Source organism: Dendronephthya gigantea, unplaced genomic scaffold, assembly GCF_004324835.1.
Source record: "Dendronephthya gigantea isolate DGI-Jeju-01 unplaced genomic scaffold, DenGig_1.0 000108F, whole genome shotgun sequence".
Taxonomy (NCBI): domain Eukaryota; kingdom Metazoa; phylum Cnidaria; class Anthozoa; order Malacalcyonacea; family Nephtheidae; genus Dendronephthya; species Dendronephthya gigantea.
In genome coordinates this window covers 635,258-656,085 of record NW_021163118.1, presented here as the reverse complement: position 1 = coordinate 656,085, position 20,828 = coordinate 635,258, and the positions used below count along the sequence as shown (strand labels likewise).

The 20,828-nt window shown below is 37.5% G+C and overlaps 1 protein-coding gene across 3 annotated transcripts; it reads left to right on the top strand.

Annotated features, from left to right (window-relative positions):
• Positions 1 to 4,329: 4,329 nt before the first annotated feature.
• On the top strand, positions 4,330 to 15,767 carry LOC114534882 (probable ethanolamine kinase). 3 transcript variants are annotated; one of them, XM_028556359.1, is made up of 8 exons: positions 4,330 to 4,458; positions 4,587 to 5,134; positions 6,790 to 6,932; positions 12,827 to 12,910; positions 13,469 to 13,564; positions 14,629 to 14,696; positions 15,042 to 15,115; positions 15,500 to 15,767. In XM_028556359.1, the coding sequence occupies exons 2-8, from the start codon at positions 4,611 to 4,613 to the stop codon at positions 15,558 to 15,560; spliced, it is 1,050 nt and encodes a 349-aa protein (XP_028412160.1). In that variant the 5' UTR covers positions 4,330 to 4,458; positions 4,587 to 4,610; the 3' UTR covers positions 15,561 to 15,767. The 3 variants fall into 3 exon arrangements, with proteins under 3 accessions (XP_028412160.1, XP_028412159.1, XP_028412161.1); XM_028556358.1 differs by having other exon boundaries at positions 4,330 to 5,134; positions 15,500 to 15,766; XM_028556360.1 differs by lacking the exons at positions 12,827 to 12,910; positions 13,469 to 13,564; positions 14,629 to 14,696; positions 15,042 to 15,115; positions 15,500 to 15,767 and adding an exon at positions 8,950 to 12,592 and having other exon boundaries at positions 4,330 to 5,134.
• The last annotated feature ends 5,061 nt before the right edge of the window (positions 15,768 to 20,828 follow it).

Genomic DNA, 20,828 nt, shown 5'->3' with positions numbered 1-20,828 from the left:
TTACAATATTGTGCATCCAAACTTGGTAATTTTACTAAAATTAGAATGCACTAGTACTTTTCAGAAATTTCCTTCTTGTTGCCTAAAACAAAAGTTGGTCTATTATGCAAAAGGTCCATTGAGATGAGGTTATATGTGTCGAACGAAAAGTTGGAAACGTTTTGTGAATCAGGTTTGTATTTAATTTAATGAAAATTTGCAAGACCAAGAGCTACTCCTACAAAGGAAAACGGAAAGAAAGCAAAAGTAAAAATAGGTATGCAATGCATACATGTGCGTAGCCTCCAAAGCATTGGCAAAGATTTTCAAGTTTTGTTCAATGTCAAATGACAGGCCGCAATAATGGCGGGGAAATCAACTGCATGATGCTTAGTTTTACGTTCTAATCCCATGCGCAAAGATGGGCTAGTTTGCTAGTTGGATACAGTTATAACAAAGTAGACATAAAAACAATCAATGAAATACCAATGAAATACCATTTCTGCGATTAATTTATCTGAAAGTTTAGGCCAGTTCACACCGATCAGGCTGACAAAATTTCGGCTCTGCCCAGTCTCTTTCGTAGATAAACAAACTCGGCGGACAAACATGCATCATCCCTCATCGTTTTTTGCGTGTAGCATAGTGGTTAGCCCGCGAACGGGCTACCCACAATAACCAGTGGACCGTGCTTAATCAATGGTTTGAATCAGTAATGTTAACAAAACTGGTTCACTCTATCCAACAAAAGTGTAATCTGTTTTGAAGCGCAGAAGAGGTCATACAAAAGATCAGAAAAGTGTCAATTTGTGTTATGTCCTACTGGTTCAACTCTATTCCACCATTGATTAAGGACGGTCCACTGGTTTTTACTTCTACTTTCTTTCCATTTTCCTTTGCAGGAGTAGCCCTTGGTCATGCAGATTTTAATTTAATTGAATACAAACTGGATTCAAAAAACGTTTCCAACTTTTCGTTCGACATATAAAACCTCATCTCATTTTCTCTCAATTTTTTGAAAAATCCAATCATTGTTGGCCCTCTCTATGCCATCTTTGGCCCACAAAAAGAATAATACGCATTTCGTATTCAATTAAGCAGCATTTTAATTCTTAAACGATTGTTAATCAAATTACCTAGAAGCCCAAGTGAAGTCTCAGGTATGGGTAAAGGCGGAAATCACGAAAAATAATAAAAATTAGTTTTTGTATATATAATTTAATTTAAGGAGCGTAACAGCTTCGCAGGGTAAATTACAATAGGCTAAAACAGCTTGAGGATTATTGGACACTCGCAAACAATGTGCATTGTGCGCATGCATGGAACAAGCAAAACCTAAATAAAATATTTTTTTGCGCGGGAATATAATTATTCTACAAAAAATATGTAATTAATTTAATTAACTGTGTTTATTGCTGGTCATGTTCGATTATTAACGGGCGCAAAGTCAAAAAGAGCAAATAATGCACAGCAATAATGAACTCCGTACGCAGATCACACATAAACAATAACTTTAATACCAGTTAAATGATACAATGCTCTGATGCAATGGCTGATTCTCGATAGGGATTGAGGTTCGGTAAATAGATTGTTGTGTGTTTTTATGTGCCATTTTATAGTCGTAACATGGTATGGTTGGGGGTATATGCGATATCAATTAGCTAATGGGTTATGAGTTACGGGTTCGAAGTACACAATTTAGAAAGGGATCACACAGATTATAGAATGCGCGCAAATTACATAATCATGAATTCATACATGCATGAATAACACCTGATCTTGCAATACAGCAGAATAAATTTGGTTAGCGCACACCAACTTGAATAGAATAGAATTTAGTAAAGTTTGTTTAGCGTCCTCGCTCTGTTCGATCTAACAATTTACTGACACCTGAAGGCTTATTTAAATACTGCTATCCATATTTGTAAATATTAGTAAAAAAAATCATTTTCGGGTAGAAACAAATTTTGCGGTCGTTGCATGCATCCATAAAAATGCTCATGTCAAAAATTTACACAGTCATGCACTTTTGAGTCCCAGCATGGTGCTTAGGCATTGAAACTCTAACCATATGCATTACATCTTTGTGGATGATTTCAATAGTTTGAGAGTTTTTGGGACAACTTGTAGTGATTGATGGTAATTTTGTTTATTAATTTAATTTAACCACTTCGTGTCGACAAGCAACCGAAAATCGTGATCCGTTCAAAGATCTGTCATTGCCTAGCTTCAAAGTTCTTTGTTAAACTGACTTGAGAATTGAGAATGCCCTTAAAATATTTATTCAAATGCTCTCTGAAACAAAGTAAATCGACAAGGTAAAGCTAAGAAATACCGAGGATATTATTATAATGTAGATGATGAATAATACGACACAGCACTGATTCAGATTTCGTTATATGTAACTTTATGAAAATCTAGCAATTTGATATCAAGCTGTTATAGTACATATATCAGTAAATACTGAAATTGCCCGCTCTATAGATAATCAACTCCTCGATAGTTCTGTATCTGTCTTGAAGTATATACCGCTGTCAAAACGGAAGAAACATTGACAAAACCATACACTATGTTGTTTCTACGTATAGCACGATGCAATTTGCTGAAGACAATAAAACATATTTATCTATTAATCTGAATCACAAATCCGTAACAATCATTAGTTGGTTCCTAGCCATTACCTTATATAAAATATGTCCTATACTGGCTTATACTATGTCTATGGCCGCTGTGCTTCAACATTTGACAGATTAATTCTTATTCTGGCTTTGAAAGGCTGACGTTTAAACCATTAACTTTCAAATACTATTTCTTTTATGCTTTTGTAAACTGTGGAGGAAGTTATACAAGTAGAACTGTAATGCATATTGTAAACATGACTAAATGTCATGTCTCACTAAAGTCGAGAAATACTCATATATATAGTGAAATGTACCAGCCGCTTATAATTATAGCAACAATTCTAGATAAGTCGTTTAAAAGTTTCACTCAGTTTAATTGAATGAATCTGTCGCCATCATGCAAAAATATGGTCATATACTTTTACAACTGAGGTCACATCAAATATGGAATATCGAAATTCCAATTATATTCGAAAGGAAGAACACTGATCGAGGTTTTAATAGCCTATAGTCAGGGCTCACTACTTTCATTTTCTAATCATGTACGAAATAAGGCGAGGTAGATGAAACAGAGAATATATATAGCGTTCGATCACGATAATATATGGAGCTATATACGACCATAAACTATATACGCAGTCGCTATTGAATTAATTTCAAATCGCCCCTTCCGCTGTGGCAATTGTGAAACGTATGGGAGTTATATACAAGGATGACAAATACTTCACCACTGAAGTACCGCATTATCTATCTTTACGGCATGTAACTAATATTTATCTATATATATATCATACCTTTTGCCTTATATCTTGCTATGTTCCACTCCAGCTTTTAGACACCCTTTAAAAAAGCCCTAACCATAACACTATATCGCATCCATTACGTATCAGAGAGTAATCTGAGACGGCGAGGGTACCAATTATTCCGCCCGGAGATTAGGAATTACACCCGGCATTGGCAATTGTGAGCTCAGGAAATCATATATGCTTGGTTCATAATATAGCGCCGGAGGGAAGCTTCGATTATTGAAAATGGTTAAGCAGACGTTTACCAAGAAATTCAAGCCATTTTGAACATTCCAGGCACTTGCCGTGCATGCGCATTGCTCAATTTTCGCTCACGCGCACAAACAATAGCGGGTACAAAAACCCCGCCAATATGTCATTACTATATGCCACCTAGTTTCAGCGGCTGTAATTTTTACTTACTATACCAAGGCGTTCATTTTCACGCCCATTTTTATTTATCTATACCGGCGGTTGTGCACTGCTTTGATCAATGCGATGCTTCTAGATATCCCGGTTTTTGTGTATAGGGGTAGCCTCTTGAGGTGAGCATGATTTGTATCATGAAACGTGCAAACTGACAAGAAATTGAATCCAATGAACAATTATGGCGTATCCCCGCACCCGTATATCGAAACCGGGGTATCTTTAACCTCTCTAATATTTTCAGTGGTGTACGGGAGACGATAATTGGGGGGGGGGGCACCTTCCACGCACCCAAAACGGACTGAAAAAGCAAAGGAATGAATATAATTATTTCAGTAATAATATAAAACCCAGAAAGGATTAAAATGATTAATAAGGGTAGAGGAGCCGTTTCCTGAATAGTTTTCAACATTTTGCGCCAAAATATAATACTGAAATAACCCAGGTTAACCTTGGCTGATATCAGCCTAGCATGCAGGCTATTTTCAGCCCGGCAAACCGCAAACAGTCATCTTAAATTCTTCATCATTAACTGTGATGTAATTCGATCTTTCATGACATAGTATACCTTCCGACAGGTAGCAAGCAATGGAAACGAGAGGCCCGGAGAAATATGTATCGTCTTACAGCAGGTCTGATGTTGCACGGTAAATACAATTGGATTATTAATTTGATTTTCGTTACAAGTGCTGACACCTATAGTGACAGAACAACCAAGTAATTTGATACATTTAACAAGATTATAACAATATTGATACAGTATCAATGATTCCAGTGAAATTTTATCGCCATTACAACAATGTGTAAAAGAAGACACTTTGAATTTGCAATTCCATTTGAAAACAGCGAACCAAGGATCCTCAGAATACTATATGAAATAAAGCCAGAATGGTCTGGAAAGAAACTAAAGTTTACGAAATTTACCGAAGGCATTAGCAACAAATTATTTGGCTGCATGTTGCAAAATGGTTCAGAGAGCGATCTTATAATGTTCAGACTATATGGAAATCAAACTGAATTATTCATCGATAGAAAGCAAGAGCTAATAAATGTGGAGTTTCTACACTCGCAGGGATATGCTCCTAAATTGTATGGCACCTTTGAGAACGGATATTGCTGTGGCTTCATTCCTGGTCGAACACTGGAAACAGAGGAAATGTCGGACAAGCATTTCAGTGAACTGATTGCCAAGAAATTAGCCCACGTTCACGCGATAGAGTTGCCAAGCGATTTTGAAACTAGCGAACCTTGTGTTTTTAAAATGATTGGGAAGTTTCTTAGTGTTCTGCCTGAGAGATTCGAAGATGATTTGAAACAGGAAAGGTGAGCTTAATTGTATAATAATCGCATACATGTATATATATGCATATTAAATGTGGTATAACAACTGCCTAAAATAGATAAAACATTCTCGACGTTTCGACCTGAGGGCCTTCATCAAGAGATTTGGACAATATTGACGATTTGATGTATAAATTTTACTGTAGTGGTACTCTTACTGGACCTTTTTTAGTAAAAAGTAAAATAATGTATATATTAATAATGTCATGCATTAATATTAATTTGCCATTAATTGCAGGACTTAATTGATTCTATTACTGATTAATTATACGCCTTCTGTAATCAACTTGTGTTAAGGGAAAGTATACTAAAACACAATTTAAGCTCATGAAATTGTGCCACACGCCCCTTAACCAATGAATTTCAGTATTTGCACAGAAGGTATATAATTGTATAATAATACACTATAACAATACACAAGGTTTAATTACATTGCCTGTGTATGATGAGTGCTGAACACTTTTCACACACATCTCTTTAGTTACTTTTCCTGCACTAGCACCATGTTCAAGCATTTTGTAACATTTTGCATTGGGGTTATGGCCATGAAATACCAGAGTTGTACGACAAAGATTTTGTTAATTGCTGTTACTCCATCATAAGTTCCACTGTTCCACTATGTTGAAAAACTTTTTGAAACACTTCTGAAGTTAATGTTAACACACAAATTTAGACTGCATGCCTATACATAAATATCAGCAACTATCTGCTACAGCAGCTCAACTACTTTCCCAATACACTCTCACTTAAAAGCTAACTTAAGCCATTATGCAAATCAGTATATATTTCCATATAGTCTTTATTTTATCCATTCAAAGGCCTTGATTTAATAAAACTTTTAGGAATAACGGTATATCCGAACAATTCTTTCTTCCGATCATTAATGCAAAGACAATTTACTATTATCTGCTTTAAGTATTATATTGATGTGAATAAATATTTATCAGCTATATTGAATAAATTAAGAGTTATTTAAATCTATTTTGGCTGGTTAAATTAATTGTCCTCATATTTATCAATCTTGTGCCTATTTTACCCAAATGAAGTGGGGATCTTGCAGCTAGTTGGTCATCAGAATTATCTGCTACTGACTGGAATATCTAAAATCATTTGACGGATGCATACGCCTGCAAGGCTAATTGGTATAATTCAGCCTATAAATATACTCTAGTATTGAACACAATATTATATTTTACATGCATAGTTCAACAACTAGATGATCAACTAAAGTTTAGTCATCATCTGGAATGTTTTTTGTAACCATAGCAGGCTATTTAATAACAATATTGAGCAAAATGATTACTATATTCATAATATAGGTTAGTAATTTGTAAATATTGCATTCTTTGATTATCATACTAATATAATACTTTATTGTACAAAGTAACAATCTACATATGTATGGAAAATCACAATACTATATAATAAGAACCAGCCTGCTATATCAAAAAACATACCTGGTGGTGTCCATGGTGATTGACTACATTGCATTCAAATGCTAGAAATAAATCTGAAATTTGAAAATATATTTTTGGATTTATACTGTTGTTTTTTATATGTATTTTACTGAATACCTAGTGGCTCTGATTCAAACATATTCTACATGAATGACAAAAATAAAATACCTTTTATTGCAGGTATGAAAAGGAAATTCTCAATAAGATAAATGTGGTGGATGAACTGAAACTTCTCAAAGACCTGCTTAGTGAAGCTGATGTGCCACTTAGTTACAGTCATAATGATTTACTAGTCAAGAATATCATATACAACAAGGATGAAGGTACAGTGTTATTTATATACAATTATATACAATATTATTATACACAATACAATTATATGTAAATGTGAACTACAATAGTGTAAAGTAGTAATGAGTCATTTTTGTTTATTTTATTTTCGCGCTCTTTTTGGGATCGGGTTGCGGCGCGCCAAGGTTGGGCGAACCGATAAATGAGGTTATTCAATAACCAAAGTTAATAGCGAAGAAACCACGCGTGATTCGATCGGAAGTTAGGTGTTCCTGTCGAGGTGCGCTGCGTCATCCCACATGTTATATTGCGTGCCCCCTACTCTCTCTTCTCTCCATGCCACTAACATGTCGATATGACTCCCCACCTCGGTCCTGAGAAAGCCTTTAGCTTGGGCCCCGGCTGTGCGCCAATTCCTCCGAAGCTGGTCACAAAAATTCTTCAGAACAAATTCGTCGAAATGGGCGATCTTCTCCCGGAGAACCTCGCCAGGCTTCGCTCTGCCCCTTACATTTTTACCAGTTTGGCGGACTTGTTTGAGTGGATTCTTATTACTAATTACCTGGTTCGCGATCTTTTGCATTACCTGGACGATTATTTTACATTATGCCCCTCGGCGTCACCCATCTGTGCTAACTCGTTACAAGCTATTCAACGGGCATCCCCCTGGCCCCAGACAAGATCGAGGGTCCTACGACGTGTTTGGTCTTCTTAGGAATCGAACTCGATTCCCTGCGAATGACAGCGCGCTTACCTCCGGACAAGCTGTCTGATCTGCTCACGCTTATTCGGCAGTGGGCAGAAATAACGTATTGCAAGCGCAAAGAGCTATAATCTCTGATCGGCAAACTCAATCATGCCTGCTACGTTGTCCCGGCGGGCCGAACATTTTTGCGCCGCCTCATCAACCTACTTCGAGACTCCAAACGTTATTGGAGGTCTATTCGCATACCCCGAGATTGCCAACTAGACTTAAAATGGTGGTCGGAATTCCTACCATCCTGCTGGAATGGCATTTATTTTTTTGACCTCCCTGATTGGGCTCCCCTGCCCGATTTTGAACTGTCCAGCGACGCGTCGGGAAAGCAGAGCTTTGGGGTATTCAATAATGGTGCTTGGTTTTGCCAACACTAGCTACCCGCTCAACAACCGTTGGGCATGGCGTACAAAGAGCTCGTTGCATGTCACATATGGGGGCCAGCATGGGCCAATACGCGCATAAAATTCTGGTGTGATAACCAGAGCGTGGTGCACATACTATAGTTAGGCACGTCTAAAGATAACAACATCATGCACTTGGTTCGTGCCCTTTTTCTGGTCTCCGCAAAATTTAAAATGCCTATATTTCTGGTTTAAATTTACAAATACAAAAATATTTCTGCATGAGATGAACTATTCTGTATTGTATTAAAAGTATAAATACAGTATATACAATAGATCAATTTAGCCATATTAAAGTGCCTATATCACTTGTGGGATCTTTACGGATTCGAACAGGGCTTGAAAAATTTGTTTATAAGTTCTACAACCTTTTTGATAGAATTAAATAGTTTTGAAAATATGTCGGTTGGGGGGACTGGGACCAGGAATGATTTGCAAACACGCCGTCTTTTATAATGTAAACATGAAGAGTTTCACTGGCGATATAGTTCGCGCTTTTCAAGAAAAAAATGCGGGAACGGTGCGTTGTGTATGGCTGTAGCAACTGGGCGAGTTTTTCTCAAAAATTTTATGTTATATTGGAAGATCGAAGTAAAATTACAAATATTATTGATTATATTATGTTTGACAAGAACTCGGTTCCTGAGTCCCAGGCCCCCGAGCACGACGGAAATTTAGGCAAATCGTCATGTTTAGATGTAAATCTTTCCGAAACTATTTAACTATATCAAAAAGGGTTGTAGAACTTATAAACTAATTTTTCAAGCTCTATTCAAATCCGTAAAAACCCAAAAGTGATATAGGCACTTTAACTTTCGGGTTTGTGCAGCGCATGTGCCGGGCAAGACCAATGCGATTGCTGATTCTCTCTCCCGTTTTAACTTGCAGGAGTTCTTTCGCCTTGCGCCCGGCGCTCATTCCACCCCAGTGGAGGTACCAGTGAGTTTGCGAGCACAGCTGACCTGCTATATTTAACGGATTACACCAACTCTTTGCTATTTCACAGCCTCGCCAAATTTACTGACGGACATATTCAGCATCGCAACGCAGATTTTTGGAGTTTTGCTATTGGTCGAGCCTTATTCACGACGGCGGTTCACCTCTACCAGCCAGCGAACACACGCTTATGTTGTTCGCCGCGCACTTATCTCGTTCTCTTAAAGCCAGTTCCATTAAAGTATATCTCTCTGGAGTTCGGTCTTTGCACATTGAACACGGTTTCAGAAACCCCCTAGAGAACTGCTTTCGTCTGGAACGAGTGCTGCGGGGCATAAAGAGATTACAAGGGACTGGGACTCAAAAACGTTTACCTATTACGATTTCGGTTTTACGAAAACTGTATCAGCTAATCGACCAGACAAAGTATATGGACGCGTTATTTTGGGCCGCTTGTTTGACAGGCTTTTTTGGCTTTCTGCGGTACGGCGAGTTCACAACACACTCATCGCGCTTTGATACTAATCTCAATTTGTCCTTGAACGACATATCCAAGTTGATAAGCGCATTAACCCTACGGTGGTATTAATCAATATTAAAGTGTCCAGAACGGATCAGTTTTTAAGGGTCACGTTGTGCGTATTGGTGCATCCCGGGCGAAAATTTGCGCCGTGCAAGCCCTGATGAGTTATCTTCATCTTCGAGGCAATAGTCCAGGACCTTTATTCGCCCTTCCAAACGGACAACCTTTATCGCGTGACAAGTTTTGTACTTGGCTCAAAGATGCGATGTTACGTATCGGTGAAACCGGACATTATTCCGGACATAGTTTTCGAATTGGCGCCACAACCACAGCCGCCGCAGTTGGTATTCCTGACCATTTGATTAAAACACTTGGCCGCTGGATTTGTGATGCATATCAATTGTATATGTGCACCTGCGGCAACCCTAGAGGGCGTAGCTTCCCGTTTGGCAGTTTAACACGCACCTTGTCAACACCTTTTGACATAAACACGAAGTTTTATACATGCACTGCACTAGTTGTTGTTAATGTATTCTTTGGGTTGTAAATAGTAATAATTGTGGTATTAAAAATGAAAAAAAAATATTGAACGAAATTCTGTCTAATCGATCGTCTTTTCCGTTAGTATGCGTCGGTCGTTGTCGTGCCCGACGTTTTCTTTTGCCGCCAGCGCCTCACACCTCACACCATTTTGCGCCTATATCGTGTGCGTTTGTCGTTCCTGTGGTCGTTCGTTTCCAACGACAGCGCATTATTTTTGCAAATCTATCTTAGGTTTCCGCAGATAGTACAGTTTGTCGTTTGTATCCAACGAAAGCGCATTATTTTAGCAAATCTATCTTGCGTTCCCGCAGGTAGTACGGTTTGCCGTTTGTATCCAACGACAGCGCATTATTTTAGCAAATCTATCTTGCGTTCCCACAGATAGTACGGTTTGTCGTTTGTATCCAACGAAAGCGCATTATTTCAGCAAATCTATCTTGCGTTCCCGCAGGTAGTACGGTTTGTCGTTTATATCCAACGACAGCGCATTATTTTAGCAAATCTATCTTGCGATCCCGCAGATAGTACGGTATGTCGTTTGTATCCAACAACAGCGCGTTATTCTGGCCAATCTGTTTGTGTCATCTTCTGGCCAGCGTCCATAGCCCGCGCTTCGCTAGCTCGGTACTTGGATGGGTGATGCTTGCAGCATCTTTTGGTTGGCATGGATCTTTCCTTAATCCAAGTACCAGTGCTAGTTTCAAGGCCACCTGCGACCTTGCCTCGTTCTCGGGCCACCTCGGACTACAGCTTCCACCTAACCTTCCAAATTGGTAAGTAAGCAGCGGGGACTAGGGTTAACCTAGATATTAAAACATGGGACGCTAAACGCCATCTTTGAAGCCAAATTTGAAGGGGCGGTTTTCTGAGTTTTTGAACGTTTGAGACAGACTTAGAGAGTAATTATCTTGGAATATCTAGAACTATGCAGAGGAATTACAATAATTTGCTAATTTTTGTAAATTAAAGTTACAACGAGAAACAGTCAAAAATTTGTTTTTGATACAAACTCAGTGTCTCTTTTTAACAAATGCAGAATATTGATACTACGTTTACACTACTCCGGATCGGTCCGAAAACGGTGCAAAAAACTATCAAAGCGGGATTCCATTTACACCGCACCGGAGCGGATTTGTTCGAAACCATCACCTTTGCCGCAGCGCCACGACCACACTTTCTAAACGTGGTTGAACGAAAACGGAGCGCTACATGGCGTTGTGTAAACACTGCACCGTTAATATTTCGCTGCACTTTATTACCAGTCCCTTACGATGGGTCAGTGATAATATCATTTAGAATTCTCATCTGATCACACTGTTCCTTGTCTGATTTTTTTATTTCCGTATATATTTCTCTTTTCAAAGCCATGTCCTCTTTAGCCACATCGAGTAATGCTTTTTCCATAGGTACTTTTTCAATAATTTTGAATTTCGTTCGTTTACAATAGTCAATACGATCAACCACAATTTCTTCTTTTCAAACGATTTGTGGCAGTCGCTTCTTTATCAGTTTCCCCTTCGCCATAATCTTCACCATGCTCTTCTTCTCTCTTCAAGTAGCGTTCATCTATATTATCATGTACTGGATCCTGCGACAAGATGTCCGATGTTTCTATACAATTGTCTATCATTTCCGCAGCAGGGCTCCCTCCCCAAATATTCTAGCAAGAATCGTAAAATGTCGCTACCACGCGACCTCCTCCGCTTTTTTTTTCCAGACTCGACTGCTTTTCTATATACTTCAACCGAATAGCTTTTACTTTTGTCTGAATCCTCGATTTGATAAAATCTTTTTCAGGATTTGCCTTGGGAAAACTTTGGCTACATTCATTTGGATAGCCTTTTACTAACAACGCATTGATGCTTTCGTATTTAGTTTTTACAGACCCCCAATCGTATCCCTCTGCTTCTCTATCTGCCTTAAAATGTAAAATAACTCCTAAAAGTAACTCAATCTCGTCTTCAGTCAATACAAAATTTACATTTTTCTCGCTTCCCGTGGCTACAGATATGAAAAATACACTGGTAAAATAGCAACGTGAACAACGCAGTGGAACAACGTGTCGACAAGAGTCAAGAAATGGCGCAATTTTTCGCGAAAACGTTAACTCACGAATGTTGACAGTGAATGACGATTATGTGTAAACAAACGCCCACGAAACCGCACCGGAATTCAAAGGGATAAGTGTAAACGCAGTCAAATTCTGCCGTCAAATTTTCGCTCCGGAGTAGTGTAAACGTAGTCTGAGAAGTAACCTTTCCTGAGAGACGACAATACACACGAAATATTTAATAAAATCTATCGTTTAAATTTTATATAATCGTTGGATTGCACTTCCACAACTTGATTAATAAAGAGAAGGCAACGTTTTCTACATAAAAGCGATGTTAATTTTTACCACCACTTCCTCTGTTGTCAAATCATGGTTTCAGCAACAACATTTTGAATTATCTCATCATTAATATCTGCAATTTTAGCTCGTACCAGTCGGCAAAGACGATCGTCTGACATTGGTGATACGCGTGGTCTCGATTGACTGTATATAAAAAATACTACGTGCATGATAGTGACAAAAAGTTGGAAGATCTGAGCGAAAATATGAACCGATTGGCGATAACTCTCTACTATACATCTGTAATATTGCCAGGTGGCAATCATACATGCATGACTTACTGAATTGATGCAAAATTGAAAACTTTATGATGGATATCAGATTAATGCAGCAGTCTCACCTGCCGTAATACTAATTTTCTCTTGTTTTAGATAAAATTTCTTTTATTGACTACGAGTATGGTGCGTATAATTTCAGTGCGTTTGACATTGGAAACCACTTTAATGAATTTGGAGGTAAGATATAGGAGCGATATAGGATTCTGTTGAAATAAGTTGCTGCTCGTGAATTACTCAGGAATGCAAAAATGGAAACAAGCGTCATTTTTCATGACATGGAAAAATGAAGACGCAAATTTTCGCCTCGGCGCCAGTATAAAAAAAAAATATTTTAATAAAGATTGCAAGAACTATTTATACAGCTTTAATTTATACGCATGATTTTTAAACGTATTTACGCGCAATTAATAAAAGGCTACATTGCTTCAACGAGAAATGTTTTCCCCCGAACTTAGGTGTTCTTTTGTTACTTGAATCGTCTTCCATTTTTTACATTGATTATACCGATACATTTCATGCTCGTAGTTGTTGTGACGATGAAATATAAAAAAATCATGCTGCGCATTGTTGTTAGATTACCTTTGATATAGACACACTCTATATATATATACTTTACAAATTACTGTCTATACAGTTTGTGCTGAATGAATTCATGCATGCAGGATTGTAGTAAATTGTACGCTAAAAGACCAACTTTTACACCACATATGCAAAATGTTTTCGTAATCATTTCAGGTGTTGTCATTGATCCAGATTATAGTTTATATCCTGGTAAAGAATTTCAGATGAGATGGTTGAGAATATATTTGGAGGAGAAAGCAAAAGTTCAAGGTAAAAAGACGCCACAATTACCAAATTTTAGATTCAATATAATTATTTCATTTGAGAATTGACTTCTATGTGCCCAATAGATTGAGTATGTAGCAATCTCTTCATACTAAGATGAATGAAATGCATGTTCTTGGGTTTTCGTGCAGAAGAACGCAGGGAGAATCGTATAGTATATTATACTGAATTATGTTAGTACTCAAGCATTAGTTATTTTTTTGTTTTGATTTTTTTTATAGCGAACCCAATCTATTATAGTTTTTTGTTTATTAACAATCGCGAAAATCTTTACATAACCTTAATTTACAAGAACAAAAAATGTATAGTAAAAAGTTCTTGGGCCGGTTGTATCAAGCCCCTTTAGCTGAAACGGTGGGTAAGTCAAAATTAAATAACACACATTACATCTCTCTTGAATGAGTCAACTTTAATATTATGTACTGAATATGTAGTTGTAACCAGTATTCTCTATTAAAGTTAAAAAAATTTAGTTAGCTTGTTGAATAAAACGATAGAGTTGCTTTCAATTTTGAACTTATTACCACCGTTTAAGCTAAATGGGCTTGATACAACCGGCCCCTGAAAGATGAAAATATAGACAGTTTTGTGGCATTATTATAAAAAATTATATGTAGCCTATCCATAGTTATAAAAGTCAATACGATTCTCAGTGAGACGCTCGTCTTTTTGCCAATGCTCGGTCAATTTTTTTAAACGAGCAGAACGGAAGGGAGGATTTAGGAGAGAACAACTATAGCTCCCTTTAAACCCGTAACTGTCAAAAACTAAATCTGCATCTCATGCATCCATCATAGGGTTTACGATTGTTATCAGCAATCATGAATATGCCATATTCCCGTACATAATTGTACTGCAATATTACAGTGGTATCCATACCATGGTCCCGCTGTTCAAAAAAAGAGGACTTCTCTGATTATTTGTTCATGATACGTCCTTTTTCTGTCGAGCTCAATTTTGCGATAGGACTGCGAAACAACTTATCTCCTTAAATAATTAGGCATTATTCTGTTAATAAGCCTGACATAGCGACGTTTATTGTTAATTAGGTACAGGAAATGTGGTCACTGAAGAACAAATTCAAAAGTTATATGTTTATGTTAACCAATTTGCGCTGGTAAGTTCCTCCCTGCTGTATTAACCCAGCACAGTGAAATTATATAGGATTAATAATATAGGGTAAGTTGAAACTATATTTACAATTACTCTGACTTATCTCGTCTACACTTGTGATTTTTGCTACCTCAAATTACCGGACGATTTTCTTTTCTTGGATAGATATGAACGAGCGGATAGGTAACAGCTGTGCAAATAATAAAACTTATACATTGCATGGTGTTCAAAAACGTCTGCTCGTTCACATCTATAATCTAAAAAGAAATCGCAGGCATGCAAAATTACAGTGTATGTATATATAAACGATTTATTTTGTGAGAATGATTTGTTTTTCACATATACTTAGGTATCGCATTTGTTTTGGGGAACCCACGCATTGCTTCAGGCAAATTTTTCTATGATTGATTTCGACTTTCTTGAGTAAGTGTTTAGATTATTATATTTTATATATATTTGGAAACTATCGGCTCGAGGGTCCTAATTCCGCTCGGAGATAAGCAATTACACCGGGGTATTGTGACAGAACAAAGCGAAATCCAAAGTTGTCCAAATTCTGTATCATGGACCGTGGAGGTTGGACGTTCAATTAATGTTCATGGCACTTGAGCTAATATCAAACCAAGCTGGAGATCTACGCACCCTTATGGGTCGTGTATTTACGATGACTGCATGCAGGCTCCGTTGTTACTGGTCGTTCTTCAATCTCATCTTCTTCGTTGGAGTTTTCCGGAAACCGAAAATTAGGCGTTTATGCATGAGCCTATACAGTAACATGCATTTTTCTCTCCTCTTATTTCTCTTTAGATACGGCAGAAATCGCTTTTACGAGTACCTTCGTAGGAAAGATGAGTTTCTAAATTTATAAATTAGGTCGATATAAAATCATTACATATTTACAATAATTTCATATGTAGCATCGTTCACATGGGACGCGGGATATTATAATTGTTTAAATTATTAACTACTTCTTAACCGAGCTCGTGGTCTTTACCGAGAAATATCGAGGTCTTTTAACCCACCAAGCTCGAAGAGCGACGGGTTCGTACAAAAAGATCGAGGCCCGATATTTCTCGGTAAAGTGACCGAAAAAGCGACGTTCATAAAAAGTTTATTATATATATATATATATATATATATATATATATATATATATATATATATATATATATATATATATATATGTATGGCTTAAGGCATGCATGTGCACTTGAAACAAACAGGAAATGCGCGGATTCGTATTAGTAGCCTGGTACGCATTTGATAAAAATGAATAATATGTATTCCGCAGTACGATTACATCGCTAACTGCAAACTAAATTGTCAAAGTAAACTTGTTGGCATGTTCACACGAGCAAGAAAAACTTGTCAAAGAAAAAAAATTGTAATAGAAAATTTTGTTGTACATACACACTGCAATTGCCAATTAAAACTTGTGGTATAAAAAATTGTCATATAAAACTAGCTCGTCTGTAAGGAACTTAATGCAAAATAAGGTATATACTTGATTTTAAACAAGTGTACTTAAGCTTGTCATAGAAAAATCGCTCGTCTGTATGAGACAACAACGAGAACTTGTGAAAGTAATGCATGCCAGCACTTTTATGAGTTTGACCAGCGGACTATTATTTGCAGTGGCCGCTAGCGATAGCGTTGTACGTTTGACTGATTTGGCGATAAAAAACTGCTCAAGTCAAATTAAAGAGAGTTTATGGGAATATTAATTCGGAATCATAATAATTATAGAGATAGAAACAAGAAAAGCACTGAATTACGGTATTATACATTATACAAACCTTATGTTTTTTATCTCGCGAAAACCGAATCTAATAATCCAAAAGTGATCAAATATGAGTGAGTTCAAGCCGGCCAAAAACACATTTACGCATAATATATATTAATATAACCAGGGAGCAGCGTGGCAGCGTCTTCAAACAACTTGCATCAAATGTGGTATAACAACTGCCAAAATAGACAAAACACTTCTCGACGTTTCGACCTGAGGGCCTTCGTCAGGAGAGTTAGTATGTTATAACTACTTGTCGAGCATTCGGATAATGAAATATTTTGTTCTGTTAAAAGCGCCGATAAAGTCATAAAGGCACATTGCTCCACCTCTAGAAAGAACGCTAAACAGTTCATTGCCTTTATGTATATATATCGGCAACAATAAAAAAGCCATACCACAACCAGGGCCGTAACTAGAACGATAATTGGAGGGGTGTTTATTCATATATTCAGTTCTGCCCGACGGATTTCCACTGTGAGCTTTTGCACTTACAAAAGAAATCCGCAGGGCAGAACTGAATATATGAATAAACCCCCCCCCCCCCAATTATCGCTCTAGTTTCGGCCCTGACCACAACCGATATTTTCTGCAAAGTTTCTTCTGTAAAATACCAACTGTATCAATCACATGCGTGCGCACAACAAATAATTCCACTGACACCCCCCCCCTCAAATATTGCACCAGAATGGAAACATCATATAAGCAGACGCAAGATTGATATGTCGACAATACGTAGGTCGCGAAAAAAAACTGGGTCGAGCGAACACTGGAGAAACCCGAAGCACACGTGAAGAATAGTGTGCTGCCTCGCTACTTTGAAGGCCAATTTTTGTATAAAAACTAAATTATGCAACGGGTAAACACTTTATAGTCATTCTTCTGGGGCCGCTGTTGTGGTGACCCTGCCATTTTATTTACTAGGGTAATTTAGTAGTTATTTGTATAAATTATGTAATGTACGTCTTTCTCAGTGGCAAATTTAATAAAAAATCAAAAATTCTGATTGGCTTAGATCAGTAGCAGATTTATTATCCCCGAGCGGGCGCGGAGCGCCTGCGAGGGTACTAATTCCGCTCGGAGATTAGGAATTACACCCGGAACCCGGTAGAACATAGGCGAATCCAAAGTTGTCCAAATTCTTTGTCATGGACGGTCGACGTTGGGTGGTTTTGTAAGTTATGCGCATGCGCGAGTAACGTCTCGTAATCAACGAACGTTCTGATTGGCTAAGACAGAAAGTTTGTATTTCAATGAGAACGTCAGCAATTTATATTAACTGTCATTTCGTAAACATTTTTGTAAAACTAAAAGCGTTTCATAAACTTTGTGCAAAGAAAGTAAAACGAGAAGAAACAAGATATATGAAGCATGACAGTTAGCAAAGATGAACGTGGATACGGTCAAGACAAAGCCGTGTAAGAGGAATAATTCATAATCTGCAAACTTATAAATCTTTTCAAAGACAAAGGGTACGTGTTTACTTTGTTTATTTCGTATTTGTTTTGCGATAAGAATGAGCAGTATTTGTATACTTTTCAGCTTTGTATGCCGTATATTTGTTAAATTTTCAGCTTTTTATGCAAACGCATAAACCTGTGAAAGGCTATTACACCTTTGCTTTAACTTCAAAAAGTGTTTTTTAAAGTGTAACTTGAATTTTGGTATCAAAAATACACACTATATTTATAAAGTATAAAACTTTTAGCCGCCGGCATCGACTGCATTTACAGAATAAAATAACATTTGAAGTTTTTTCTTTGTCTGTGAAGATTTAAAATTTGTACTGTTTTAATCGTTTGAAACTTCGATTTTAAACCGTTACTTAATTGCTGGCATGGTATAATGCAGCAAAATTGAACGGGCAATGTTTACACTAGCTTTATGATTATTTTTGTATTGAATGATGGAAATATTAGCTATAATATACTCGGTGAAATATAATAAGACTGATTTGAGTTTTGTGTCATTTCATAATATAAGTTTAGGTCAGGTTAACTCAGGAAATTGTGTACTTGGTTTGAAATAGCGAGGGGTTGCTGCATGCATGTATTTCTAGTTTTAGCTCGTAAAATATACCGCGGCAATGCCCGCCAAAGTTAATTTAATATTCATCAGACTAGGAGTTCTTATCAGAAGGAGAAATTGTTGCTGGGAATCTTAAGCAAAGATCTTCATTTTTGCAAGTTTAATAATTGCTAAAATGTCTGAATGAATTTCATTGAAGACAAGTTGTTTTTGCAAATTTTTTTAAGATAGTTGACGTAGATGAATACCGAGCAGATAGCTCGCGTATTGCAACAAAACTCTTCTACAAGTAAAAAAATTTTCGGCGTATTTCCAAGTGACAAATTACCTGAAAAAATTTTAAAATATCCTTGCGGTTTTGTTGCAAACACAGATCCATGAACCTGGAACACATTGGGTGGCCTTTTACTTTCTATCAGAACATAACGGAGAACTTTTTGACAGTTATTGGCAGCCGCCGGAATTCTGCTCATTTGGGGACATTTTCAAGGGGTATTCTTATGAATTTAACAATCGCAAACTGCAAAGCAACTGGTCGGATGTTTGTGGTCAATTATATTATTGCATATTCTATGTCATAAAGCACGTGGACATAGCATGAAAAAGATTGTTCAGTTATTTAGTAAAAATACATTGTACAAATACAAGTGTTTCATTTTGTTAAAAATATTTTTAGAGTAATGTTGAAAGAATCAAATGCTGTTGAACATGTGAACTGAAAGTGGCTTACGACCAAGAGATTTCTGAAGCCGAGGTTGACCTGTTGAGAAGCGATTCCGATGATGAAAACAATAGTCACACTGACGATCTGTCTATTACCGCGCCCGCTGCGAAAAAACAAAAACTTCACAGTTCAGAGACCGAGGGGGGTATCGTGGATTCCCTTATACTCGAAGTTACGGAAAACGAACAAACTGGAGCTGCATTGCCAGGGAAAATCGAGTCGGTACTAAACAGCATTCTTGCTCATGGCTTAAATGAAACGACTGCCACCTCTAGAAAGGAAAAAATTCACCGACCGGAAAATTGCAAATTGTTAAAAGTAACGAAAGTCAACCAGGAAATCTGGGACATTAGCCAAAAATCAACCAGAGCCATGGATGCTCGCTTGCAAAAAATGCAAGAGATGTTGATTAAAGGCTTAACCCCTGTAGCAACACTTGCAGGTGCTGTAGGTGAAGCAGTTGAGGGCTCGTCTGACATGCCTGACAAAGCCACACTATGGGAGGGATTATCAAACGCGATGGTGCTTATGGCAGGAGCCAACCTGTTCAAGGCTGACCTTGACAAAGACTATAAAACTCTCTGCAACAATAAGCACCCTAATTATAATAACTTGTAGGTACACCACGTAAGTATTAAATACTGCAAAGCTTTCGGTCCGTTAACCCGGACCTTCATCAGTGCAATTACTTGAATACACGTTTGTGCGTCACTTAAATATCATGTTAGTCGTGATTAGTTTGCTCGCGCTATTAATTAAACGGTTTCATTTAATTAAGTTCTAATTAATGCGCGCGCCCTAGACAAGTATTTGACTAAGAGACACCGAAAAGAGCACGCCACGTACTATTAAGTGGCTTTCCCTCTTGGACGATAGCTTTGGAGTGGCTTTCTCTCTTGGACGATGGCTTTCTTGGACCGAAAGCTTTGCAGTATTTAATACTTACGTGGTGTACCTACAAGTTATTATAATTACTAAAGTCGCCATGCAATCATACAAGAAAATTAATAAGCACCCTGTCGAGGGTAAACTCTTTGGTAAAGCATAATTGAACGCCTCAAAACAGTTAAGGAGAGCAACAAGGCTTCCAAACAAATCAAACATTCAACCACAGCAAAAGGGTTTGACAGGGAAAAAACTGTACCACGTGGGCATTTTTTATCCCAACGCCGGGGGAAGAACCATTGGCAGCAATGGGACCGCCCTCGGTTTACAGACAAGACTGCAGCTTCCAAACAAAGATACAACAGTCAGTCAATGGGGAACAAGAAAGGAAAACAAAAGTAGATACTACTTCCTCCAGTGTAAGTAGTGACTATGATAGGGATATAAGCATTCCCTTGTTATATGATGAATTAAGGTGATTCTGTTGAATACAGCACCTTCATAACCGGCAATGTTAAGAATTACATAGATGCCTGGTATAGACTAACTTCTGATAGTACTATCTTGACAGCTATATCTGCTCACATTGATTTCATAAAAAATAGCTACCAGATCAGAAGAATTTAAAACCGCGAATTGGTATGTGGACTTGCGTTGCACAAGTAAATAATTGATATGACGAGTTTACGTTTTCATAATTAATACCGACGTTA